Here is a 22,790-nt window from a genome sequence, read left to right as displayed (position 1 = left end):
GGCAAGTCATTTCACAGGAGGTCAGGAAGCAGGCATGGGATGGCACAGTGGTTAGCACTGCTGCCTCACAGCACCAGGGACCCCAGTTCCGTTCCTGGCTTGAGTCACTGTCTGTGTGGAGTTTGCATGTTTTTCCCCATGCCTGCATGGGTTTCCTCCCTCAGTCCAAAAGACCTGTTGGCTAGAGTGCATTGGCCCTGCTAAATTCTTCCTCAGTAGGCGCTGGAGGGTGGTGACTAGGGGATTTTCACAGTAACTTCATTGCAGTGTTAATGTAAGCCTACTTGTGACACTAATAAATAAACTTTAACATTAATAAAAGCAAAATACTGTGATGCTGGAACAAATCCCAACCCCCATGAAACCCACCCAGACACAGGGAGAACATGCAAACTCCACACAGACAATGACCCAAGGTTGGAATTGAACCCAGGTCCCTGGTGCTGTGAGGCAGTAGTGCTTGCCACTGTGCCACCCCAGAGATAACAAGCGAGATTTAGTGATCCTGTTTATTGTGGGCACAAATACCATTATGGCTGCTAAATCTCACGAGAGCCATAACAGGATTTGCGGCAGCAAGATTTTGGTTTGAGATCCCCATCCGCATTGGCGACGTCTTTTGATTCCCACCCAGAAAGAGCGTGAACTTGATTTCTACAGTTCTAAATGAATTTAAATATCATTGCAAGGCCTTGCGCCGTTGTACCCAGCCTTGCTGAATACGCTGATTTTTTTTTTTGAGCGTGCAAACGGGTCATGATGTCCACACCAAGGGCATGAGGGTGAATAGAGTCCCTGGGTGGGCAGTGCCATGGGTGGAACCTCAGGGGAGCCCCATGGCAAAGGGGCCTTGATGCTTAACAAAGTGAGGGTGCAGTAGTGCCTGCATTAGGATGGGAGTGGGGGGACATGCACATGGAGGAGGAGCTGGGTTGCACTAATGCTTGCATTGTGCTGGGGAGGCTTGTCAGTATTTCCCCTTGTCTGCTGAGATCCCAGTGTCTATGGTGGGGGGAGCCTTGATTTTAACTCTGAGATTGGGGCATCCTTTTTAAAGGGCCTCTCAGTCCATCAGGTCCTGCCTCCTGCCTTGCCAAACTGGTGGCACTAATGACATTATTGCCCATCCCTATGAGAGCCAACCACATTGCTGTGGCTCTAGAGTCACATGTAGGCCAGATCGGGTAAGGGCTCAGATTTCCTTCCCTAAAGGATGTTAGTGAACCAGATGGGTTTTTCTGACAATCCACAATGGTTTCGTGGTCATCAGTCGATTCTTAATTCCAGTTTTTTTTTATTGAATTCCAATCCCACCACCTGCCAGGATTCAGGTCTCCATAACATTAGCTGAGTTTCTGGATTAATAGTTGAGCGATAATACTGAAGGGCCGTTGCCTCCTCTTACTTAAAGTTGTTGACACAAACTAGATTAGACAACTGACCTCTTTAAGGTTCTTAGGAATCCAACGTCTTTGTACATTATAATAGGAAATACACTTAAATGACTTTATTGGCTATTAAATGCTTTGGGGGGCAGTCTGCAGCTTACAAAGTACTGGTTTAAATGCCAGTCCCATCCTTCTATCATGTAACTCATTTATTTCAGACAAATCCCTACAAGAGAAATTTCAGCCTTCTAGAGAATGCAGCTGACCGCTTCAATCATTTTGTCCTGATTGAATAATATGCAACTTAATATGGACAAAAAGATTGCTGTGCAAGTGTAAATGCTTGCAAAGTGTACTAAAATGTCAGATTTAGAATCATAGAGTCATAAAGATTTACAACATGGAAACAGGCCCTTTGGCCCAACTTGTCCATGCCGCCCTTTTATTTTGAAACCACTAAGCTAGTACCAATTGCCCATGTTTGGCCATATCCCTTTATACCCATCTTACCCATGTAACTGCATTTTTTTTAAAGACAAAATTGCACCTTCTACTATCTCTGGCAGCTCATTCCAGACACTCACCACCCTCTGTGTGGGAGGGGGGAAAAACATTCTCCCTCTGGACACTTTTGTATCTCTCATCTTAAATCTATGCCCTCTAATTTTACCTTTGGGAAAAGGTGTTAACTATCTAGCTGATCTATGCCCCTCATTACTTTATAGACTCGATGAGATTACTCATCAGCCTCCTATGCTCCAGGGAAAAAGATTCCAATCTATCCAGCCTCCCCTTATAACTCAAACCATCAAGTCCTGGCAGCATCCTAGTAAATCTTTTCTACTCTTTCTTATTTAATAATATCCTTCCTATAATAGGGTGACCAGACTGAACACAGTATTCCAAGTGTGACCTTGTGCAACTTCAACAAGACATCCCAATTCCTATATTCAATGTTCTGACCAATGAAACCAAGCATGCCCAATGCCTTCTTCACCCCTCTGTCCACCTGTGACTCCACTTTCAAGAAGCTATGAACATGTACTCCTTGATCTCTTTGTTCTGTAACTCTCCCCAGCACCTTGCCATTAACTGAGCAAGTCTTGCCCTGGTTCAATCTAACAAAATGCATCAATGCACACTTATATAAATTAAACTCCATCTGCCATTCATCAGATATTTCATCTGCCTGGAACTGAAGCAGCGCTAACCATGTTGGTGGTAATGTTTGAAGGGTTGACAGTTCCATCTTTTTCATTTTATGAGCAATCTCAGTGAAAGGTAATGATCCAGTTGTCCTGCGGATTATGCAGATTATTGTTATAGCTTAATAGAGAATTTAAACTTTGCTTCCGCTGCCAAACTCTGCAAACTTGTGTTTATGCAATTTCTGAAGCAAACTTAAGTCCGTGTTATTGTTGGGAGACTTCCAAAAGGATATGGATAGCTGAAAATGCTATAGCAAAGTTCAGGGATTTGGGGAGTAGGTATTCTTCCTGTTATGTGAGTAACATTCAGAGCTATTTCATTTTGACATTAACATTGGACATGAAGGAATCAAATAAGTTAAGTCTGCAAAACTTTAGAAATTATTGAAACAAAACCAGTTTTGTGTAAATGGATATTGAATAACATTTAAAGTCAATGTCTGCTTCAAAGAAAATGTAAACTTGAAATCATGTTCAGTTATTTTTAAAAAGTATATATTAATTTATATTAATTTTCAACATAGAATTTCAGTTGAAACCAAGGATTCCTTGGTCCGGAACATAGTCATAGAATCCCTACAGTGCAGAAAGAGGCCATAAGGCCCATCAAGTCTGCACTGACCACTATCCTGTCCAGGCCCTATCCCCATAACCCTATGTATTTACCTTGCTAGTCCCTCTGTCACTAAGGGGCAATTTAGCATGGCCAATCAACCTAACCTGCACATCTTTAGAGCGTGGGAGGAAAATGGAGCACCTGGAGAAATCCCACACAGACATGGGAAGAACGTGCAAACTCCACACAGTCACCCAAACTGGGAATCGAACCCAGATCCCTGACGCTATGAGGCAGCAGTGCTTGCCACTGTGCCGCTACTCCTGATTGCTGGCCAGTAACTGTATGGGGTAATAGGTGCACAGGGACACCCGGTGAGAATAGCTACAAGCCTGGCAGCGACGGGCTCCAGCCGACAAGCGCAGGCCCCTGTGGCTCAGTGAGGTTCTTCTCCAGCATCATCTTCTGGCTGGGAGAGACAAGGGGACAATGACCCAAGTGCAGAGTGCCCTGATAAAAGTAGTTCAAAGCTTGACTTCACCCTTGGGTCAATAAGTTTTAACAGTACACAACACTTGCAGCTCTGACCAGGCACAAGATAGAAAAGGGAAAGATCCCCACACTGCTTTCAGTTGTAGCCAAGTGCTGATAGGTACAATGTAAAGCACAGGAATTTACAAAGCAGAGTAGCCAGGATGTGTGCAGAGAATAGTTTCATAGTAAATTACTCTGAAATACACCAAGCTTCTTCCTGCTGTTTTTAGTTTTGTGCATTGGCAATATTAAAAATATAGGCACAGAGATATTTCTGTAAGTATAAGTTGCACAAAGGTAACTTTAACATCAGCAGAAATGTACATTTGATGGGGGGAACAGCACCACTACTGTGTTGTCCAATAAAAAGTGTTGAGTAACCTTAGGCAAAACTAGATTGATACTGCATTAGTCACATCCACTCTTTTGTAGTAGAAACCATCTTGCACAGAATACAAGTCATTTTTAACTTTAACCAGTCTGCTCCAAAGTTTGCAGTTTTTCTCTTTTCCCCAATGTTTGGGATTCTGGAATGAATTAATTAGACACGGCATATCTTAGGATTCTAGGTTCGTCTCTAGTAATTGCAAGAGGTACTTTTGAGAATACGCAGTGAGATTCACCAGATAATGTTCTAGGTCTGGAATGCTGTTGGCTACAGCTATCTCTCTGCGATAACGTGCCCTGTTGGAGCTGCTCACAATTAGCAGGCTTCCTCTCTCCTGCTGGCCTGGGACTTGTGGGCTGCCCAGCAACGCCCACATTCCATGAAAGAAAATATAAATAATTCTGTTTGATTAAACTGACCTTGACACCAGCTGCCCACTCCACACATAATTTTGAATGTTGGTGTTTCCATAGAGCTAAAGTCTGGCCTTTCTACTCCAGTTGCCCATCGTACTGGGAGACGATCAAGAAAACAAAAGATGCACAGTGATCAAAAAATATTTGGGATAGAATTTGACTGGCCTGGAATCGGGGCAGGGGAGGGTCATTGAACGGAATTCTTCATTAGCCTCGGGCGGGATTTTACGAGCCTCGCCCGAGCGAGGTTGTAAAATCCTGTCCTTGGTTTTTCATATCATTTCACCACAGTGACACAGTGGTTAGTACTGCTGCCTCACGGTGCCAGGGACCCCAGTTCGATTCCCGGTTCGGGTCACTGTCTGTGTGGGTTTGCATGTTTCCCCCGAGTCTGCGTGGGTTTCTACAAGTGGTCCAGTTTCCTCCCACGCTTCAGATGTGCGGGTTAGGTTGATTGGCCATACTAAATTGCCCCTAGTGTCGGGGGAACTAGCTAGGATAAATATGTGGGGTTATGGGGATAAGGCCTGGGTGGGTTTGTGGTCAGTGCAGACCAAATGGCCTCCTTCTGCACTGTAGGATTTTATGAAATATACAAGTGCATCTTCTGGAATATTGAATGGGATTCCACATCCTTTCCTGCAGTACATTTGATTGAATATCATCTTGTCTTTCTCATGGACAATTTGACAATTGTCTTAGTTATAACCTCTGGTTAATGAATTGTCCTGCAGTTTTTAGTTATTAATAGAACACTACAGCACAAACAGGCCCTTCGGCCCACAAGTTGCACTGATCATATCCCTACCTATAATCCTCAATACCATTAAATCCCATGTACTTATCCAGAAGTCTCTTAAAAAAACCTCAACGAGTTTGCCTCCACTACCACCGATGGCAGCCGATTCCACTCGCCCACCACCCTCTGAGTGAAAAACTTAATGTCATAAGTAGGCTTCTATTAACGCTGCAATTAAGTTAACTCTGGAAAATATAGAAACCATTCCTTCCTATCCAGTCAAAACCCTCAAAGTTGAAAACCATTTTAATAATCTTTCTTCTACAGCGATCAGCCTGTTTCTCGAGTCTCTCCATGTAACTTAATTTCCTCATCCCTGAAGGGACTGTTACACTCCTCTGCACCCTCACCAAGACCTTGACATCCATTCTAAAGTAGAACATTGGATATACACCATTCCACTTGAGGTGTATTCTATTTTAATAGGAAGAATATAATTCTATCTCAAATATGGAAATTTGAGAGTTTCTGTGTGGACTATCACAATCTGAGGCTGCTATAGTATTTTTTATCATACATTTGTCACCAAACCCAACTGGCAGACATCTTAAAAAGTTCCTTAAGTTTTGAAGTTTGTACTGATGTGAAGATGAGGACAAAAGGGAGAGAAGAACTTCAATCATTCGAGAGTAGGTACTAGACAAACTAATGGCACTAAAGGCCAACATGTCCCATTGACCTGATGGCCTTCATCCTAGGGTCTGAAAAGGAATGGCTGCAGAGATATTGGACATATTTCCTGCAACATCCAAAGTTCTCCAGATCCTGGCAAGATCTTGGCAGATTTGGAAAACCACAAATGTAATACCCTGTTCAAGAAAGAAGGGTGACTTTCTTTCTTTCTATAGGCTGGGGAGCCTAACATATGTCATTGGGGAAGTGCTGGAATGCATCATGCAGGAAGTAGTAGCAGGACACCAAGAAAATCAATGTGGGTTTATGAAAGGGAAATCGTGCTTGACAAACTTATTGGAATTCTTTTGAGGGAGTAATAAACCTCCTTGGTAAAGATAGATGAAAATTACTAATATCATACCTCAGATATGTTCCTGCCTCCCTTATGAAAATTTTCTTTTGTCACCAGTTGGCCTTACTCCTTTTGCTGTTTATTTGCTGATTTGAACACTATGGGATTTCCCTTCATGTTGGCTGCTAGTCTTTTCTCATAATCGTTCCTAGCTTCTCCCATGTACTTTTACACCTTCCCTCGGAGCTTGCTGCATTCCTCACGATTCTCAACTGTGTTTTCTACCTGACGCCTGTCATGTGCATTCCTTTTTCTCCTTGTCTCCTTTCTCATCCAGGGTGCTCTGGATTTGTTTACCTTTTTCATAGAATCCCTACAGTGCAGAAGGAGGTTAGTTGGCCCATTGAGACTGCACTGACTCCCCAACTGAGCATATCACTCTGCAGTCCCACCCTCCCCCTTCCTCATAACACTGCACATCTATCATGGCTTATCTATCTAACCTACACATCGTTAGACACTAAGGGGGCAATCTTACCAAAAAAATTCTAAGTGCCAAAGGAGTGGCACAGTGGTTATCACTGCTGCCTCACAGAGGCAGGGACCTGGGTTCAATTCCCAGCTTGTGTCACATCTATATAGAGTCTGCACCTTCTCCCCATGTCTGTGTGGGTTTCTCCCACAGTCCAAAGATGTACTGGTTGCGTGGATTGGCCATGCTAAATTGCCCCCTTAGTGTTGGGAGACCAGGTAGGGTAGACGCATGGGGGTTATAGGGATTGTGAGGGGGCAATCTCGGTGAGATGAATGGCCTCCTTCTGCACTGTAGGATTCAATGAAATCTGAGTGTGAAAATGGGAGTTTCAGATCCTTTTTTTTCAGAGAGGTTAAAAAAGTCCTACAGCATCAAGACAGTCTTTTAAACAGCCCACCTCGGAAGAAAATTCTTCCTGTGTTGACTGCCTTGCAGATGCCTCCAACCACCCCCCCTCCCCACAAGAATCCCATCCTTGCTGGCATTTCCCACCAAGGCAAACCGGGAATTTTCCCAACTTCCACCACCCCCCTTGGGTGAAAATCCAGGCCAATGTTCCTGTGGTTACAGATGCCAGCAAACGTCTTAGAGTAGAGTTTGAATTGTTTGTTGTACTTCCATCTTGAGAAATGACTGTACAATAGTAGCAGGAAGTTCCTACTTCAAACATTAGCTGCTTGAATAATAACACATGAAGCTGTGAACCTTGGAAGTATTTCCAACTCAAAATTTACTAATGGGGAAAATATTGTCGCGATGCAACAGACTTTTTTTAAAAGAAATTGGGATGTTGGTGTCACTGGCTAGGCCAGCATTTATTACCCATCCTGTTGACAGCAATTAGCCTTGGTTTAATTTTGACTCACTTGCCCAACAATTCTGAAATTTCTGCAGACTATATGCTGTATTTTACACGGACAACACGGATAAGTCCAACCTTGAGTCTTGTCCTCAAATGTCCTCATCTCCCAGCAGAGATAGTAAACCAGTAAGAGGTTTATTGGTAACACAAGCTTTCAGAGTGTTGCTCCTTCATCAGGTGAGGGGCGGTGCTCCAAAAGCTCGTGCTACCAAATAACCTGTTGGACTTTTAACCTGGTGTTGTGATACTACTTACTGTGCCCACCCCAGTCTAATGCTGGCAACTCCACATCATAGTAAGAGGAACTCTGGCCACTGTTTTGGGCTCCTTAGCTCAGGATGCCAAGATCCGTAATCTCCCTCTAGTCTGCAGGCATTGATGATATTTCTCACTCATTTAAGTAGGGCCCCTGGGCCGCACATCTCATGACTCCAACCCAATCCCAGAGCTTGGCTGGAATAAGGCAGTAAATGATGCCTTTATCATGACACATCCCTCACTGTGACACTTTTCAACATAACCCCCAAAAGTCCAGTGGGAGATTCAGGGGTTGGATGGGAATAAAAATCAATGCTAGTAACTTTTTTAACTTGGGTTACATCAACCAGGTATTATCACCCTCACTCGATGGTTATGCAAAATATTTTTTGTCTAAATGAGAAATAGAAGTTGAGTGAGGATTGCCAGAGAATATCAAAGTGAATCCTAATCCTCTTGTTTGGGGTTGTTACAGCATGGCTCATTCTTTAAAGATGACCTGGTTTAAAGGCAGAAATGATTAAACAATGACAAGTGTTAGATAATCAAACTTGTCTGACGTTTGTGTGAACACCATCTACATTTGTTACAGGCTTCGAAAGAATCCATTTCCATTTTAGATTTTCCGTGAAACATTGGAAAATGAAAACATGCTCCCTTTTAAATGAAAAGACTTGGGTTTGATTCCTGGCTTGGGTCACTGTATGTGTGGAGTTTACCCATTCTCCTCGTGTCTGTATGGATTTCCTCTGGGTGCTCCGGTTTCCTTCCACACTCCAAAGATGTGCTAGTTAGGTACATTGGCCATGCTAACTTCTCCCTCAGTGTACCCAAACATGCGCCAGAGTGTGGTGACTAGGAGATTTTCACACTAGCTTCATTGCAGTGTTTAATGTAAGTCAACTTGTCAGAGTAAATAAACTTTACTTAAACATCAATTTTCCAAGCTGAAATAATATTAAAGGATGTTCCTCGTTTCCATATGAATTGCAATGAAAATAAGAAATGACTCGGAGCATATTAAAGATTTAGAAATGTAACATTTTGCATTTTAATTGAAGACTGATACTTTATTGTCCTGTTTTTGAAATGTATGATGCATTAGTTGTTGCGAGCTAGGGAAATATTTATTGCCCTTGAGAAGGTGGTGATGGCTGCCACCTTGAATTGCTGCAGTCCATGTGGTGTTAGGGAGGGAGTTCTAGGATTTTGACCCAGTGACAGTGAAGGAACCACGATGTATTTCCAACATTTCTCCAACTGTTTCTCGATTTTCAAAAGGCGTTTGATAAGGTCCCGCACAAAAGGTTGCTTCAGAAGGTTAGGGGGCATGGAGTTGGGGGTAAGGTGTTAGCGTGGATAGAGGATTGGTTGTCTAATAGGAGGCAGAGAGTTGATATCAATGGGCGCTATTCTGATTGGCGGTTGGTAACTAGTGGAGTGCCCCAGGGATCGGTGCTGGGGCCTCAGCTGTTTACCATTTATATAGATGATCTGGAGGAGGGGGCTGAGTGTAGGATGATGAAATTTGCTGATGACACAAAGATAAGTGGAAAAGCAAATTGTGCGGAGGGTGTGGAAAGTCTGCAGAGGGATCTAGATCGGGTGGACGAGGACCTGGCAGATGGAGTACAATGTTAGCAAGTGTGAGGTTATCCACTTTGGCAGGAATAATAGTGGGAGGGATTACTATTTAAAGGGCGAAAAGCTGCAGCATGCTACGTACGGTGCAGAGGGACCTGGGGGTCCTTGTGCATGAGTCACAAAAACCCAGTCTGCAGGTGCAGCAGGTGATCAAGAAGGCGAATGGGATGCTGGCCTTTATAGCAAGAGGGATAGAATATAAAAGCAGGGAGGTCTTGCTGCAACTGTACAGGGCACTGGTGAGGCCGCAGCTGGAGTACTGTGTGCAGTTTTGGTCGCCGCACTTGCGCAAGGATATTTTGGCCTCGGAGGGAGTGCAGAGGAGGTTCACTAGGCTGATTCCGGAGCTGAGGGGGTTGGACTATGAAGAGAGACTAAATACACTGGGTCTGTACTCGTTGGAGTTTAGAAGGATGAGGGGGGATCTTATAGAGATGTATAAGATAATGAAAGGGATGGATAGGGTAGAGGTAGAGAGATTCTTCCCACTCAGAAAGGACAGCAGGACTAGAGGGCACAGCCTCAAGATAAGGGGGGGGCAGTTTAGATTGGAGTTGAGGAGGAACTTCTTCACTCAAAGGGTGGTGAATCTCTGGAATTCTCTGCCTGTTGAAGTGGTGGAGGCTACCTCGCTGAATATATTTAAGACGTGGGTAGATAGGTTTTTGGTAGGCAAGGGGATTAAGGGTTATGGAGAGAAAGCGGGAAAGTGGAACTGAGCCACGACAGATCAGCCATGATCTTATTGAATGGCGGGGCAGGCTCGAAGGGCTAGATGGCCTACTCCTGCTCCTATTTCCTATGTTCTTACATGGGTTGGTGTGTAACTTGAAAGGGAACTTGCAGGAGGTGGTGTTCCCATCCATCTGCTGCCCTTGTCTTTTTAGGTGGTAAATGTCGGGGTTTGGAAGGTGCTGTTGAAGGAGCCTTGGTGAGTCGCTGCAGTGCATCTTGTAGATGGTGCACGTTGTTGCCACTGTGTCAGTGGTGGAATGAGCAAATGGCGAAGACGGTGTATGAAGTGCCAATCAAGTGGCATCTTCCTTTGTGCTAGTTATGACTCTGACTAGTGCAGAGGTTTCTGCCTAATTCCTAATTTTACTAGGGTTCCTTAATGGCATACTTGGTCAAATGTTCCCTTGTCACCAAAGGTGGTCACGTTCACCTCACTTCTGGGGCTTAGCACTTTTGTCCAGGTTTGAATCAAGGCTATAATGAGGTCAGGAGCTAAGTGACCCTGGTGAAACCCAAACTGGGTTTACTGAGCAGTTGCTACTTGATAATAGTGTCATTGTCACCTTCCACCAATTTACTAATAGTTGGGAGTCGACTGAAGGGGCTGTAATTGGCCAGGTTGGATTTGCCCCACTTTTTCTGTACAGGACATACCCTGGCAATTTTCCACACTCTTGGATAAATGCCAGTGTTGTAACTGTACTGAAACAGCTTGGCGAGGGGTGCAGCAAGTTCTAGAAAGAAGTTTTCAGTAACACTATAAAATATTTGCAATTCTGATTTTTATCAGAATCTGATTAATATTTGCAATTCTTATTTCTGGACTGCAAGAGAACTGTTGCAATTTTGGCATCTTGAGTTTGTGTACCTTTTGCCAAAAAGAATTTGAATTTAATACACTAGAAAGCTCCTTTTTAATTAGATGACAGTAAGTATGAGATGAAACATTTTTGAGTTGTGACGCACCTGATTGTATTTATTGACCATTAACAGCCTGATTTTAGAGTCTTTGAATGACGTTACAAGTGTTATTCCTTCTTTTCAGACATACTCAGGTCTATTCTGTGTCGTTGTAAACCCATACAAAATGTTACCCATCTACTCGGAGAAGATTGTAGAAATGTACAAAGGGAAGAAGCGACATGAGATGCCACCACACATCTATGCGATTGCAGACACTGCGTACAGGAGCATGCTACAAGGTAAGCTGCAATCCCAGCCCACTCTGTGCTTTTACCATTGAATCTACCATTGTGACTTGCTGGTGAGTTAGGATGCAGTCACTTACTTTTCCGCACAGCTATTTGGCAGGTTCAGACAAAGCAGAAACTGCAGCATTTAACTTTAGTTCTGGGAATTGTCAAAATCAACTCCGATAACAGGAAACATATAAAAAAGAAACTATAACTGGGGCAGACAGTAAGGTTTGTCCTGTAAACTATAGGGAATTTATTTTGTTAGTTTCTATCTCTTCTGGTAGCTGTCATAATGTGTGATTATTTTTGGAAATTTCTCTTCAGTACTGTAGTAATGGGTCAACATTTAAAATGTATAATTCTGATATGGAGTCAGGTTTACAGAATGGAAACAGGCCCTTCAGCCCAATTTGTCCATGCTGCCCTGTTTTAACCACTAAGCTAGCCCATATCCCTCTATACCTATCTTATCCATGTAACTGTCTAAATGCCTCTTAAAAGACAAAATTGTACCCACCTCTACTACTATCTCTGGCAGCTTGTTCCAGACATTCACCACCACCTGTGTGAAAAGTTGCCCCTCTGGACTCTCTTTATGTCTCTCCCCTCTCTCCTTAAATCTCTGCCCTCTAGTTTTAGACTCCCAAGCCTTTGGAAGGGACTGTTTCACTTCTGTCTTTAAAATAAGTGGAAAATGCCAGCCTGAAATGATTATAAATTATAATCGATACAAAAATGTCATACCTCATCCTATAGTTGAAGGTTTCCAGCCTAAAAATCTGTCTATCTCTCTCATAATAATAGCAACTCGTGTATCCCTTGTCTTCAGCACTGGAACATTTTTCAATGTTAAAGTGAGCAGCACAATCAACGCTTTGGGAGAGCTAAAGGAAATAAATCGACATGAGTTGGAGATATGGGGACGCTCAAGGAGGGAAATCCATTGCAGCCCTCATCCTTTAACTACACTACTGACTCACAGGAGACCTGAGAGGATTGAAGAGAAGGATAATGATTTTCTGTTGTTGGGAGCTGGGTTTTCATTCAGGAGGAACGATGGATAAAAACCAGATTAATGGGACATGGGGAAACAGGTAGGGAGATGGATTTGAGGGCAGGGAGAGAACAGCTATGATCTGATTGAATGGCGGAGCAGGCTCGAAGAGTTAAATTGTTGATTTCTGCTCCCAATTCCTATGAGGATGTAGGCAGCAGAGTTTTCAATGATGGGGTGAGAGTGAGGCCATTGAAGAAATTGAACCTATAGATGGTGCGACACGGATAATGAAGGTTTCCACGGCAATGGGAATGTGATGGGAGCAGAGTTGGGTCCAGTGTTTCAGATGGGAAAAGCCTTGTGAGTTAGGATATGGAGTTATGAAATCCACTGATTGCAGGGAATGTGCACAGTTTCATCCCACTTGAACAAGGACAAGAAGTCAACAGCACGCCTGGGAGATTCAATCACTTCGTTCTTCTTGATTCAACTGGATGAAAGTCAGGCTCATTTAATGGTGTGGAGGCAGACACGTAGCCTAACAGTCGATGCCAAGATGGTTGTGATCGAAGGTAGAGGTCGGGTGAAACAGGTTGTAGTCAATGTGATGTATGTAAAGTGAATCCATGGGTGTGGGACGGTGGCCTTTAAAGTAGCTCTCTGGCTTGGATCAATGTCTGTGGGAGTTTGCACATTCTCCCCGTGCTTGCGTGGGTTTTCTCCAGGTGCTCCGGTTTCCTCCCACAACAACAAACAAAACGTGCTTTTTAGGCTGATTGGTGTCAATAAATTGTCTCTGAATTGGATCTCCCTTAATCTGGCGCACATATTATTCCCTAAATTTGCATCCCCTTTATTGTGGAGTCCACTAGAAGTAGACAAAAATGTCGACGATCGACGAAAGACTTGAATAAGGCACTCACTGAGTATTAAAGTGTGTGTGTGTGTGTGTGTGTGTGTGTGTGTGTGTGTGTGTGTGTGTGTGTGTGTGTGTGTGTAATGTAGTAGCTGGTTTAATTAGCAAGTTTGCAGATGATACTAAGATTGGTGGAGTTAGGATAGTGATGAAGATTGTCAGAATACAGCAGGATATAGATAAGCTGGAAAATTGGGTGGAGAAATGGCAGATGAAATTTTAATCTGGACAAATGTGAGGTGATGCATTTTGGTAGATCCAATTCAGGTGGGAGCTATAAAATAAATGGCAGGAGCATAGACACACAGAGATCTGGGATCCAGGTCCACAGATCCTTAAAATTGGCAGCACAGGTGGAAAAGGTGACCAATTCTGTTCACCACACTACCAAAAGGATGTGGAGGCTTTGGAGAGAATGCAGAAGAGGTTTACCAGGATGTTGCCTGATATGGAGGGCACTAGCTATGAGGAGAGGTTGAATAAACTGAGATTGTTCTCCCTGGAAAGATGGAGGCTGAGGGGCAATCTGATAGAAGCTTACAAAATTGAGGGGTATGGATAGGATGGAACAGTTGGAAGCTCTTTCCCAGGGCAGAAATGACAATTACAAGGGGGCACAAGTTCAAGGTAAGTGGGGAAAGGCTCAATGGCGACATGTGGGGGACATCTTTTTACATAGAGGATGGTGGGGCCTGGAATGCACTGCCAAGTGAGGTGATTGAGGCAGTTACATTAGCCACATTTAAGACTTATCTTGATGTGAACAGACAGGGAATAGAGGAATATAAACAGTTGGTCTAGATAGATAAATGTGATCGGTGCAGGTTTGGAGGGCCAAAGGGCCTGTTCGTCTGCTGTACTGTTCTTTGTTCTTTTGAATGTCACAGAGAGGCAAAGGAGAAAGGTGTGCAGTGACTGGAGTTTGTCTCTGGTAACTTTGACCAATGAGAACTTGGGCTTCATATAAATATATTCTTTCATGGGACGTTGGTGTTACTGGTTAGGCCAACATTTATTGCCCATCCCTAATTGTCCTTGGAAAGGTGGTGGTGGTGAGCTGCCACCTTGAACTGCTGTTGTTGTCCATGTGATTGTAGGTACACTCAGTGCAGTTAGGAAGGGAGTTCCAGGATTTTGACCCAGTGACAGTGAAGGAACGGGGATATATTTCCAGGTTAGGAGGAGGTTGTCCACTTTCCACAATTCCAAAGGCAGCTTATCTCTTCAAGGCTGTCCCAGGACAGTATCCAAAAAAAAAAGTACCTCACCTCTCCAAAATACTTTGACAAGTTTAGAGCAGGTCTAATCTGTGCACTTCCTGTTTTCCCACTCCTGGATAATGAAAATCAGACATGAGTGGAGACAGCTGATTTTTTTTTTTGATATTGGCATCTGCCATCATGGACAAACCCTGCAGCCATTCCCACCTTTGTGAAAATGGGCATTGTGTTTGGAGGGTGGACCTCTGGATTTCCACCTTCTCCATCATTTTGGTATCAGCATTGCTAAAACCTGGGCCTATATGCCTGAAAGACGTGCTGGTTAGATGCATTGGCCATGCTAAATTCTCCCTCAGTGTACCCAAGTGGGTGCCCGAGTGTAGTGGCTGGGGATTTTCACAGTAACTTCATTGTGAATGCAAACCCACTTGTGAGAATAAATAAGCTTATATATATATATTGCATACTTTAATATACAACAACAAACATCATGAATACTTAGATTAACATCATGAATATCATTGGATTGTGACCTATGGCCAATTTATTGCTCATCCCTAATTGTCCTTGGAAAGGTGCATGTGATCTACCTTCTTGAACCATTTTCTTGGGCAGTTCATGACTTCCCCACGAACAATGAATAAATACAAAAGGAAAATTCTGTGGATGCTGGAAATCTGGAATAAAAACAGAAAACGCTGGATAAACTCAGCAGGTCTGGCAGCGCCTGTGGCGAAAAATGGACTTATAAGCCAAAGTTTTCTGGCATTTCATGCCGGCTGGGATTCTCCACTCCCACTGCAGTGAAAGGAGATTTGGCTGAGTGCTACATTTTTCATCCTCGCTTACAACTGTTTGGCTGGATCGTTCAAGGATTAACCATATAATTTATAAGAGACATTGAAAATGCTGTTCACTAAACTCAGTTAAGCAGTCTCATTGTGTAGATATGTCTGGAAAGCTCTGAAAGTTTCTTTTATGTATGTTGTTAGGAGCCTCAGTAGATGGAGTCATTCTATAGTAAATCAGCTATTGTTTAGAGGGAACAGTGCATCCAGTATCTATCGCACATGGTTTTTGAGTTACGTGCACTGAAACATGGAATAATAGTGACTGTAGTTTAGCATAATAGAATAGAATCCCTACAATGCAGAAAGAGGCCATTCGACCCATCGAGCCTGCACCGACGACAATCCCAACCAGTCCCTATCACTAACCCCACATATTTACTTTGCTAGTCCCCCTGATACCAAGGGGCAATTTGGCATGGCCGGTCAATCCAACCTGTACCTCTTTTGGACTGTAGGAGGAAACCCATGCAGATACAAGGAAAATATGCAAACTCCACACAGACAGTGACCCAAGGCTGGAATTGAACCGGAGTCCCTGGCGCTGTGAGGCAGTAGCGTTAACCACTGTGCCACCCTGTATCTTGTCTAAATCCATTACTGCTGCTGGTGCAGTAAGAGTGATAGAAGTTACTCATATGCCATATCTGCTCTTTTCCTTCCATCATTACAAGAAATATCAGATTAAAGAGGTTTGATCCTGGGACATTTTTTTTTGCACTGCTGAAACCTGAGCTCAAATCTAACCCATGTGGGGAAAACATTTCCGTGCTCTGTTACTGGTTCCTGGTGCAATAAATTTGGGGAGTTAATCTAACCAAGCACAAGTGTGAAATGCAGGATGGTAATGTAAAAACAAGAGGCATGTTGTTCCTGTATCACTGTTCTCTGTCACAGCCTGCTTGGGTTATACTTTTGGCCAGAACATGACAGGACTGAGGTTCTCTGCACTGTGAATTCACAAACTCTGATCTTTTCTCACTCCGGACTATCCTCAGACAAGCCTTGGTAAGCTAGATCGACGGAAACGTAACTTAACGGGTGGCACAATGATTAGCACTGCTGCCTCAGAGCCAGGGACCCAGGTTCAATTCTGGCCTCGGGTCAGTGTCTGCGTGGGTTTCCTCCGGGTGCTCCAGTTTCCTCCCAGTCCAAAGATGTGCAGATTGGGTGCATTAGCCATGCTAAGTTACTCCTAGTGTCAGGGGGATTAGCAGGGTAAATATGTGGTGTTACAAGAATAGGGTCTGGGTGGGATTGTGGTCAGTGTAGACTCAATGGGTCGAATGGCCTCCTTCTCCACTAGGATTCTATGATTTAATATTGAGCACTGAAGTAGAATCACAGAAATATCTGGACAAAATGGAGAAATAGGGTAGCAAGAAATGGAAAGATAAATGTTTAGAGGGAAGAAGGAAATAAAAGAACAACCAGACTGAATTTGACCCAGAAGCACATGTTAAGCAATGACTCCAGAAATTAGGATTAATTCCCCAGGTCACTGAGGAGAAATAAAAATAATTGTTTTTTTTTGCATTGAAGTCTTGGGATCATCAATGGAGGAGGTTTGTACGGAGTGTGAAGACTTGCTGAGGGAGTGGTTGAGGACTCTAGGTCTGTACTCGATGGAGTTTAGCAGGATGAGGATGGGATCTTATTGAAATTTACAGGATACTGCGAGGCCCTGGATAGAGTGGATGTGGAGAGGATGTTTCCACTAGTAGGAAAAACTAGAACCAGAGGGCACAACCTCAGGCTAAAGGGACGATCCTTTAAAACAGAGATGATGAGGAGGATTTCTTCAGCCAGAGAGTGGGGAATCTGTGGAACTCTTTGCTGCAGAAGGCTGTGGAGACCAGGTCATTGAGTGTCTTTAAGACAGAGATAGATAGGTCCTTGATTAATAAGGGGATCAGGGGTTTTGGGGATTAGAAAAATATCAGCCATGCTTAAATGGTGGAGCAGACTTGATGGGCTGAGTGGTCTAATTCTGCTCCTATGTCTTATGGTCTCTAGGAAAATGGCCTGTTTCTGTTGTTAATACAACACAATGTAAGATTTCCATTTATTATTACAAAAATATTAAATATACATCCATTCCTTCATGATCACTGAGTCAAAACTCTAGAATTCTCTCCCTAACAGAAGTGTGGGTGTACCTACACCACGTGGACTGGAAAGCTTCAAGAAGGCAACTCGCCACCACCTTCTCAAGGGCAACTAGGGATGGGCAATAAATGTTCACCCAGCCAGTGATGCCCATGTCCCACGAATGAATAAAAATATTGGGGGAGGAAGAAAGGTTGGTTGCCTGGCAGTCACAAATTATCCAATTGCGTAATAAATACACTTCTTGCTTTCCAATTGGCAAGGGGAGGCACTAAGAGTGGATGACCAATGGCGGGGACCTGGAGGCAGGGCAGTTGAATGCAGTCAGTCATGTGTGCAGCTTTGGTCTCCTTTTTCTGAGGAAGGATGTTCTTGCTCTTGCAAAAGTTTACCAGGTTAATTCTGGGGATGGTGGGACTGATGTATGATGGGACATTGACTAGGTCAGGATTGTTTTCGCTAGAGTTCAGACGAATGAGGGGGGATCTCATAGAGACTCATTAAAATTTTAACAGGACTAGACAGGGTAGATACAGGGAGGATATTCCTGATGGTGGGGGTGTCCAGAACCAGGGATCACAGTCTGAGGATTCGGGATAGACCATTTAGGACAGAGATGCGGAGACGTTTCTTCACCCAGCTAGTGGTGAGCCTGTGGAATTCATTGCCACAGGAAGTATTTGATTCCAAAACATTGACTGTATTCAGGAGGTGGCTGGATACAGCACTTGGGGTGAACAGGATAAAAGGTTATGGGGATAAAGCAGGATGGGCTATAGAGTTGGATGATCAGCCATGGTTGTGATGAATGGCACAGCAGATTCAAAGGGTTGAATGGCCTCCTATCTTCTATGTTTCTATGTGATGAAACCTGCAGGCATGCATTCAACCCAAATTCACAATCCTAGCAACAAGGAGGTTTCCTTTCTTGGAGCACATATAGGGGTATCTGGGAGAAGATCAGCGCATTGAGAATTCAAAGAGTGACTTGTATTCCATTTACCCTATAAGCAGTTTGAGTGCTCCATGAAGTCCATAAAAAGGCAATTGTCAGAAATGTTGCTAAGTTTAGAAACCATTCAAATCTTGATGCCAATAGTTGCAAAGCTGCAGCACCATTCCTAAGAATTAATGGTTAAAAATGTAGCATTTAACAGAAGGTCTGTTAATTCTCTCTCAATCAGTTTCTTACATTAATTAGTAACCTCCATTTGTCAATTGTTGTAGAACTTTCTTTATTTAGTTTTTTGAGCAACAGGCACAGAGCAAACGATGAGTAAAAATACCCTTGTCAAATACACCGCATTCTGAATCCAGAATGACTTGCTGTTTTCTTCAAGACAGACATGTGGATGAAAGCTGCTGACTTTAAACTATAAATAATCTCCTGCCCTGTCCGTAAAACCAGAGAGCGCCGCAGTCAATTAGACTTCCTGCAAGATTAGTCCACAAATTCAGCCGAGGAAGAGGTGTAAACATTTGATTAGTCAATCTATCAGCCGAAGTACTGGAATTTGTTTGTGGCTGATACCCTGTCAGATAGAACCTGTTCACACTGTCTTAAGATGGGATGAACTTCAACGTTAAAATACTCAGTAATTCTGGTCCAAATTGTTTATTGAAATGTAAATAGGTAAGAGTGCCAGCAGCAGAAGACGATAGCCAGGAATGGCAGGCCTTCCAGAAAAATCTAACATCTACTGTTAGAACATTCTTTGTTGCTGACCTAGTGAAGGTTTCTCACAGTCACTGTTCTTGTTAATGATGACTTTTAACAATTAATTAATGAGATGTGGGCATTGCTAGCTGGTGCAGCACTTATTGCCAATCCCTAATTGCCCTTGTGAAGGTAAGGGTGAGCTGTCTTCAACCGCTGCAGTCCATGTAGGTACACCGACAGTGCTGTTAAGCAGTGAGTTCCAGGATTTTGACCCAAGGACAATGAAGGAACGATGGTATATTTCCAAGTCAGGTGATGAGTGGCTTGGAGGGGAACTTGCAAGTGGTGGTGTTCCCATGAATCTGTTGCCCTTGTCCTTCTAGATGTAATGGTCGTGGGTTTGGAAGATGTTGTTAAAGGAGCTTTGGTGACTTGCACAGTGCATCTTGTAGATGGTAAACATGGCTGCCACTGTTCATTAGTGGTCAAGTGATTGAATGTTTGTAAAAGGGGTAGCTATCTAACGGGTTTGCTTTGTCCAAGATGGTGTCGAGCTACTTGAGTGTTGTTGGAGCTGCACCTATCCAGGCAAATGGCAGGTATTCCATTATATTCCTGACATCTACCTTTGTAGATGTGGACAGGCTTTGAGGAATCAGGAAGTGAGTTACTCTCTGCAGGATTCCCAGCCTCTGACCTGCTGTGGTGGCCACAATATTTATTATAATTAGTCCAGTTCAATTTCTGGTCAATGGTAACCCCCAGGATGTTGATAGTGGCGGATACAGTGATGGTAAATGTGAAGGAGCGATTGGGGGGGGTTAGCTTCTCTTTTGATAGTCATTGCCTGGCACGTGTGTGGATTGAATGAGCTGTGGTAGTGTGGATATTGCCCAGATCTTTCAGCTTAAGGGCATTGACTGGTCCAGTATCTGAGGAGTCATGAACGGTGCTGAATGTTGTGCAATCAGCGAACATCCCCACTTCTGACCTTTAATGATGTAAGGAAGGTCATTGATGAAACAGCTGGTAGGGCCTAGGGCACAATCCTGAGGAACTCCTGCAGTTGGGTCCTGGAACTCGAATGATGGATCTCCCAATAACCACAACCATCTTCCTTTGTGCCGGGTACGACTCCAACCAGTGGGGAGTTTTCCCCTGACTCCAGAGGCTAGGGTTCCTTGATGTCACAATCTGGTTAAATGCACATTTACATTAAACGTTCACCGATGCCCTTTAGGAACAGTTTTGGTCCCTGTACCCCAGGAAAGCTATTCTTCTTCTCAAAACCCAACTGAAGTTAAAATTGTGTCTAGTGTATATGAACAGAAGTAGCTATCTGTGTTTTAGGCTTCATGTTATTGGTACCAGTGAGGTTAACCAGCATGGGGGAAACATAAATTTTACAAGTGTTTTGGGAAAAGCAAAACATAACTTTGTGGTTTGATCCTTAATTTTTAAGTGGAACTTCCAGTCATTCTTGATTTCTTGTGTGTTGCAGTGGGAATGAGATTGGCTTGCATTCATCCTCATCCTCTCTCATTAACCATTCATCTAAAAAGGAATTTAAAAGGAATTTTTTTTTTTTTTTTGAAATCGAACAGCTTTAGGGTAGAGGAAAGGTTACAGGAAAATAGTGAGTAGCTCTAATGTTCTTAATGAAACAAAGAAAAGTACAGCACAGGAACAGGTCCTTTGCCTCCAAGCCTCTGTCAGTCATGATGCCCTAACTGAACTAATACAAAACACTACCCTCTTTATCCCTCTATTCCCTCCCTATTCATGTAGCCGAACAGATGCCTCTTAAATGTTGCCTGCTTCCACCACCTCCTCTGGCAGCACGTTTCAGGCACCCACCGCTCTCTGTGTGAAATAACCTACGCCACACATCTCCCTTAAACTTTCCCCCTCTCACCTTGAACCTGTGCCCCCTTCTAATTGACACTTCCACCCTGGGAAAAGGCCTCTGACTATCCACCTTGTCAAATGCCTTTCATATTTTGGAGACCTCTATCAGATCTCCCCTCAGCCTCCGTCTTTCCAGTAAAAACAATCCTAGTTTATCCGACAACAACAAAAACAGAAAATGCTAGAAAAGCTCAGCGGGTCTGACAGCATCTGTGGGGAGAGAATAAAGACAATGTTTTGAGTCAGGGTGACCCTTCATCAGAGCTCAAATTTTTTTGAAGCAAAATTGATAAAACTTTCCAGATCCAAACAACACCAAAACAGTCATCGATGTGTATAAAGGAATTGTGGGAGGGAGTTAGAGTAGGACTGGAACAGGGAATGCTCCACATAACTCACAGAAAGACTGGCATAACTGGGACCCATGTCGGTGCCACATCTTTATTTGGAGGAGGTGAGATGAGTTAGAGGAAATTGTTGAGTGAGAAGTTCAGCCAGGGTGGTGGTAGATGGGTACTGTTCAGACCTCTGCTCGAGGAAGAAGTGAAGAGGCCATCCTGGTGGGGAAGGAGGTGTAGAGGGATTGGACATCCATGGTGAAGAGAAGGCGGTCTGGGCCGGGGAAGTGGAAGTCTTTGAGTCTTGGCGGAGGGTATCGGGGGGAATCGCGGATGTGGGTGGAAAGGGACCGGGTGAGAGAGAGAGATTGGAGTCGGGAGGAAATGAGTTCGATGGGGCAGAAACAGGCTGACGTGATCGGCCTACCGGGGCAGTCCTGTTGTGGTAGGAGGTAGAAGCGGGCTGTCCAGGGTTCAGAGACTGAAGTTGGAGGCTGTGGAGGGAAGATCTCCAGGGATGAGGTCGATGATATTCCTGGAAACAGTAGCTTGATGTTCAGAGTTACCAAAATTTAATAATTTGGTACTGCATCATAGAAATTGAAAATATATTTTAGGGAGAAGTAGCAATCAGCTAAGTCTTCAGGCTTGTTGATTGAAGAAACACAGATACGATTGTGAACCATTCTGTCTTTGTCCTCTGGCCTCTCTGTTACACAGAGACACCAGAGAGGCATCAGGATCAGCATTTCTCTCCCTGGTTCTGTGTGGGTCTTGAGTGACGTGGGCCAGCTCAGCACAGAATAGTAGATTTCCTTCCCTAAAGGGTATTAGTGACTAAAGGGATTTTTACTACAATCGATAGTCACCATCACGAAGACTAGCTTTCAATTCCAGATTTTATTAACTGAATTTAAATTACAGTCGCTGCTGTACTGGGATTTGAACCCTTGGCCTCTGGGTTATCATTATGCTGCCACCAATTTAGGCAACTTTAGCTCCTGCCCTGCATTATTGCCTAGAGGTCAATCTATTTTCATTGACAGCACCTCAATCTTCTATGCACAAAAAGCAGGATTCACTTCCCAATTTTTATGGAACACTGACCTATTTTTAGTCGCTTAGAAATACCAAACTTGACTATTACTGAAAAAAAAGACATACTGCCGAAGCTTTTTATTTTGTACTCAACAGGACAGATACAGGAATGACAATTTCCTGGTGCGTTCCCCATGGAAGCAGAGTGCACTTGCCAATCAGAACCTTTTTCACATGCTGTATGCATTGTTGCTCCCTTTGAAATCTGGC

General features: G+C 43.6%; 1 protein-coding gene across 3 annotated transcripts in view; it reads left to right on the top strand.

Annotated features, from left to right (window-relative positions):
• myh11b (myosin, heavy chain 11b, smooth muscle) overlaps positions 1 to 22,790 on the top strand; it is a 161,161-nt gene that overhangs the window by 10,140 nt on the left and 128,231 nt on the right. For all 3 annotated transcript variants that reach the window (XM_080207029.1, XM_080207028.1, XM_080207030.1), the window contains exon 3: positions 11,336 to 11,492. In XM_080207029.1, the coding sequence (XP_080063155.1) occupies positions 11,336 to 11,492 (157 nt within the window). The remainder of the gene's footprint in view (positions 1 to 11,335; positions 11,493 to 22,790) is intronic.

Source organism: Carcharhinus amblyrhynchos, chromosome 18 (assembly GCF_965287045.1).
Source record: "Carcharhinus amblyrhynchos chromosome 18, sCarAmb.v2.hapA, whole genome shotgun sequence".
Classification (NCBI taxonomy): Eukaryota; Metazoa; Chordata; class Chondrichthyes; order Carcharhiniformes; family Carcharhinidae; genus Carcharhinus; species Carcharhinus amblyrhynchos.
Note: the sequence above shows the minus strand (reverse complement) of the source record. Positions and strands in the feature narration are given on the sequence as shown.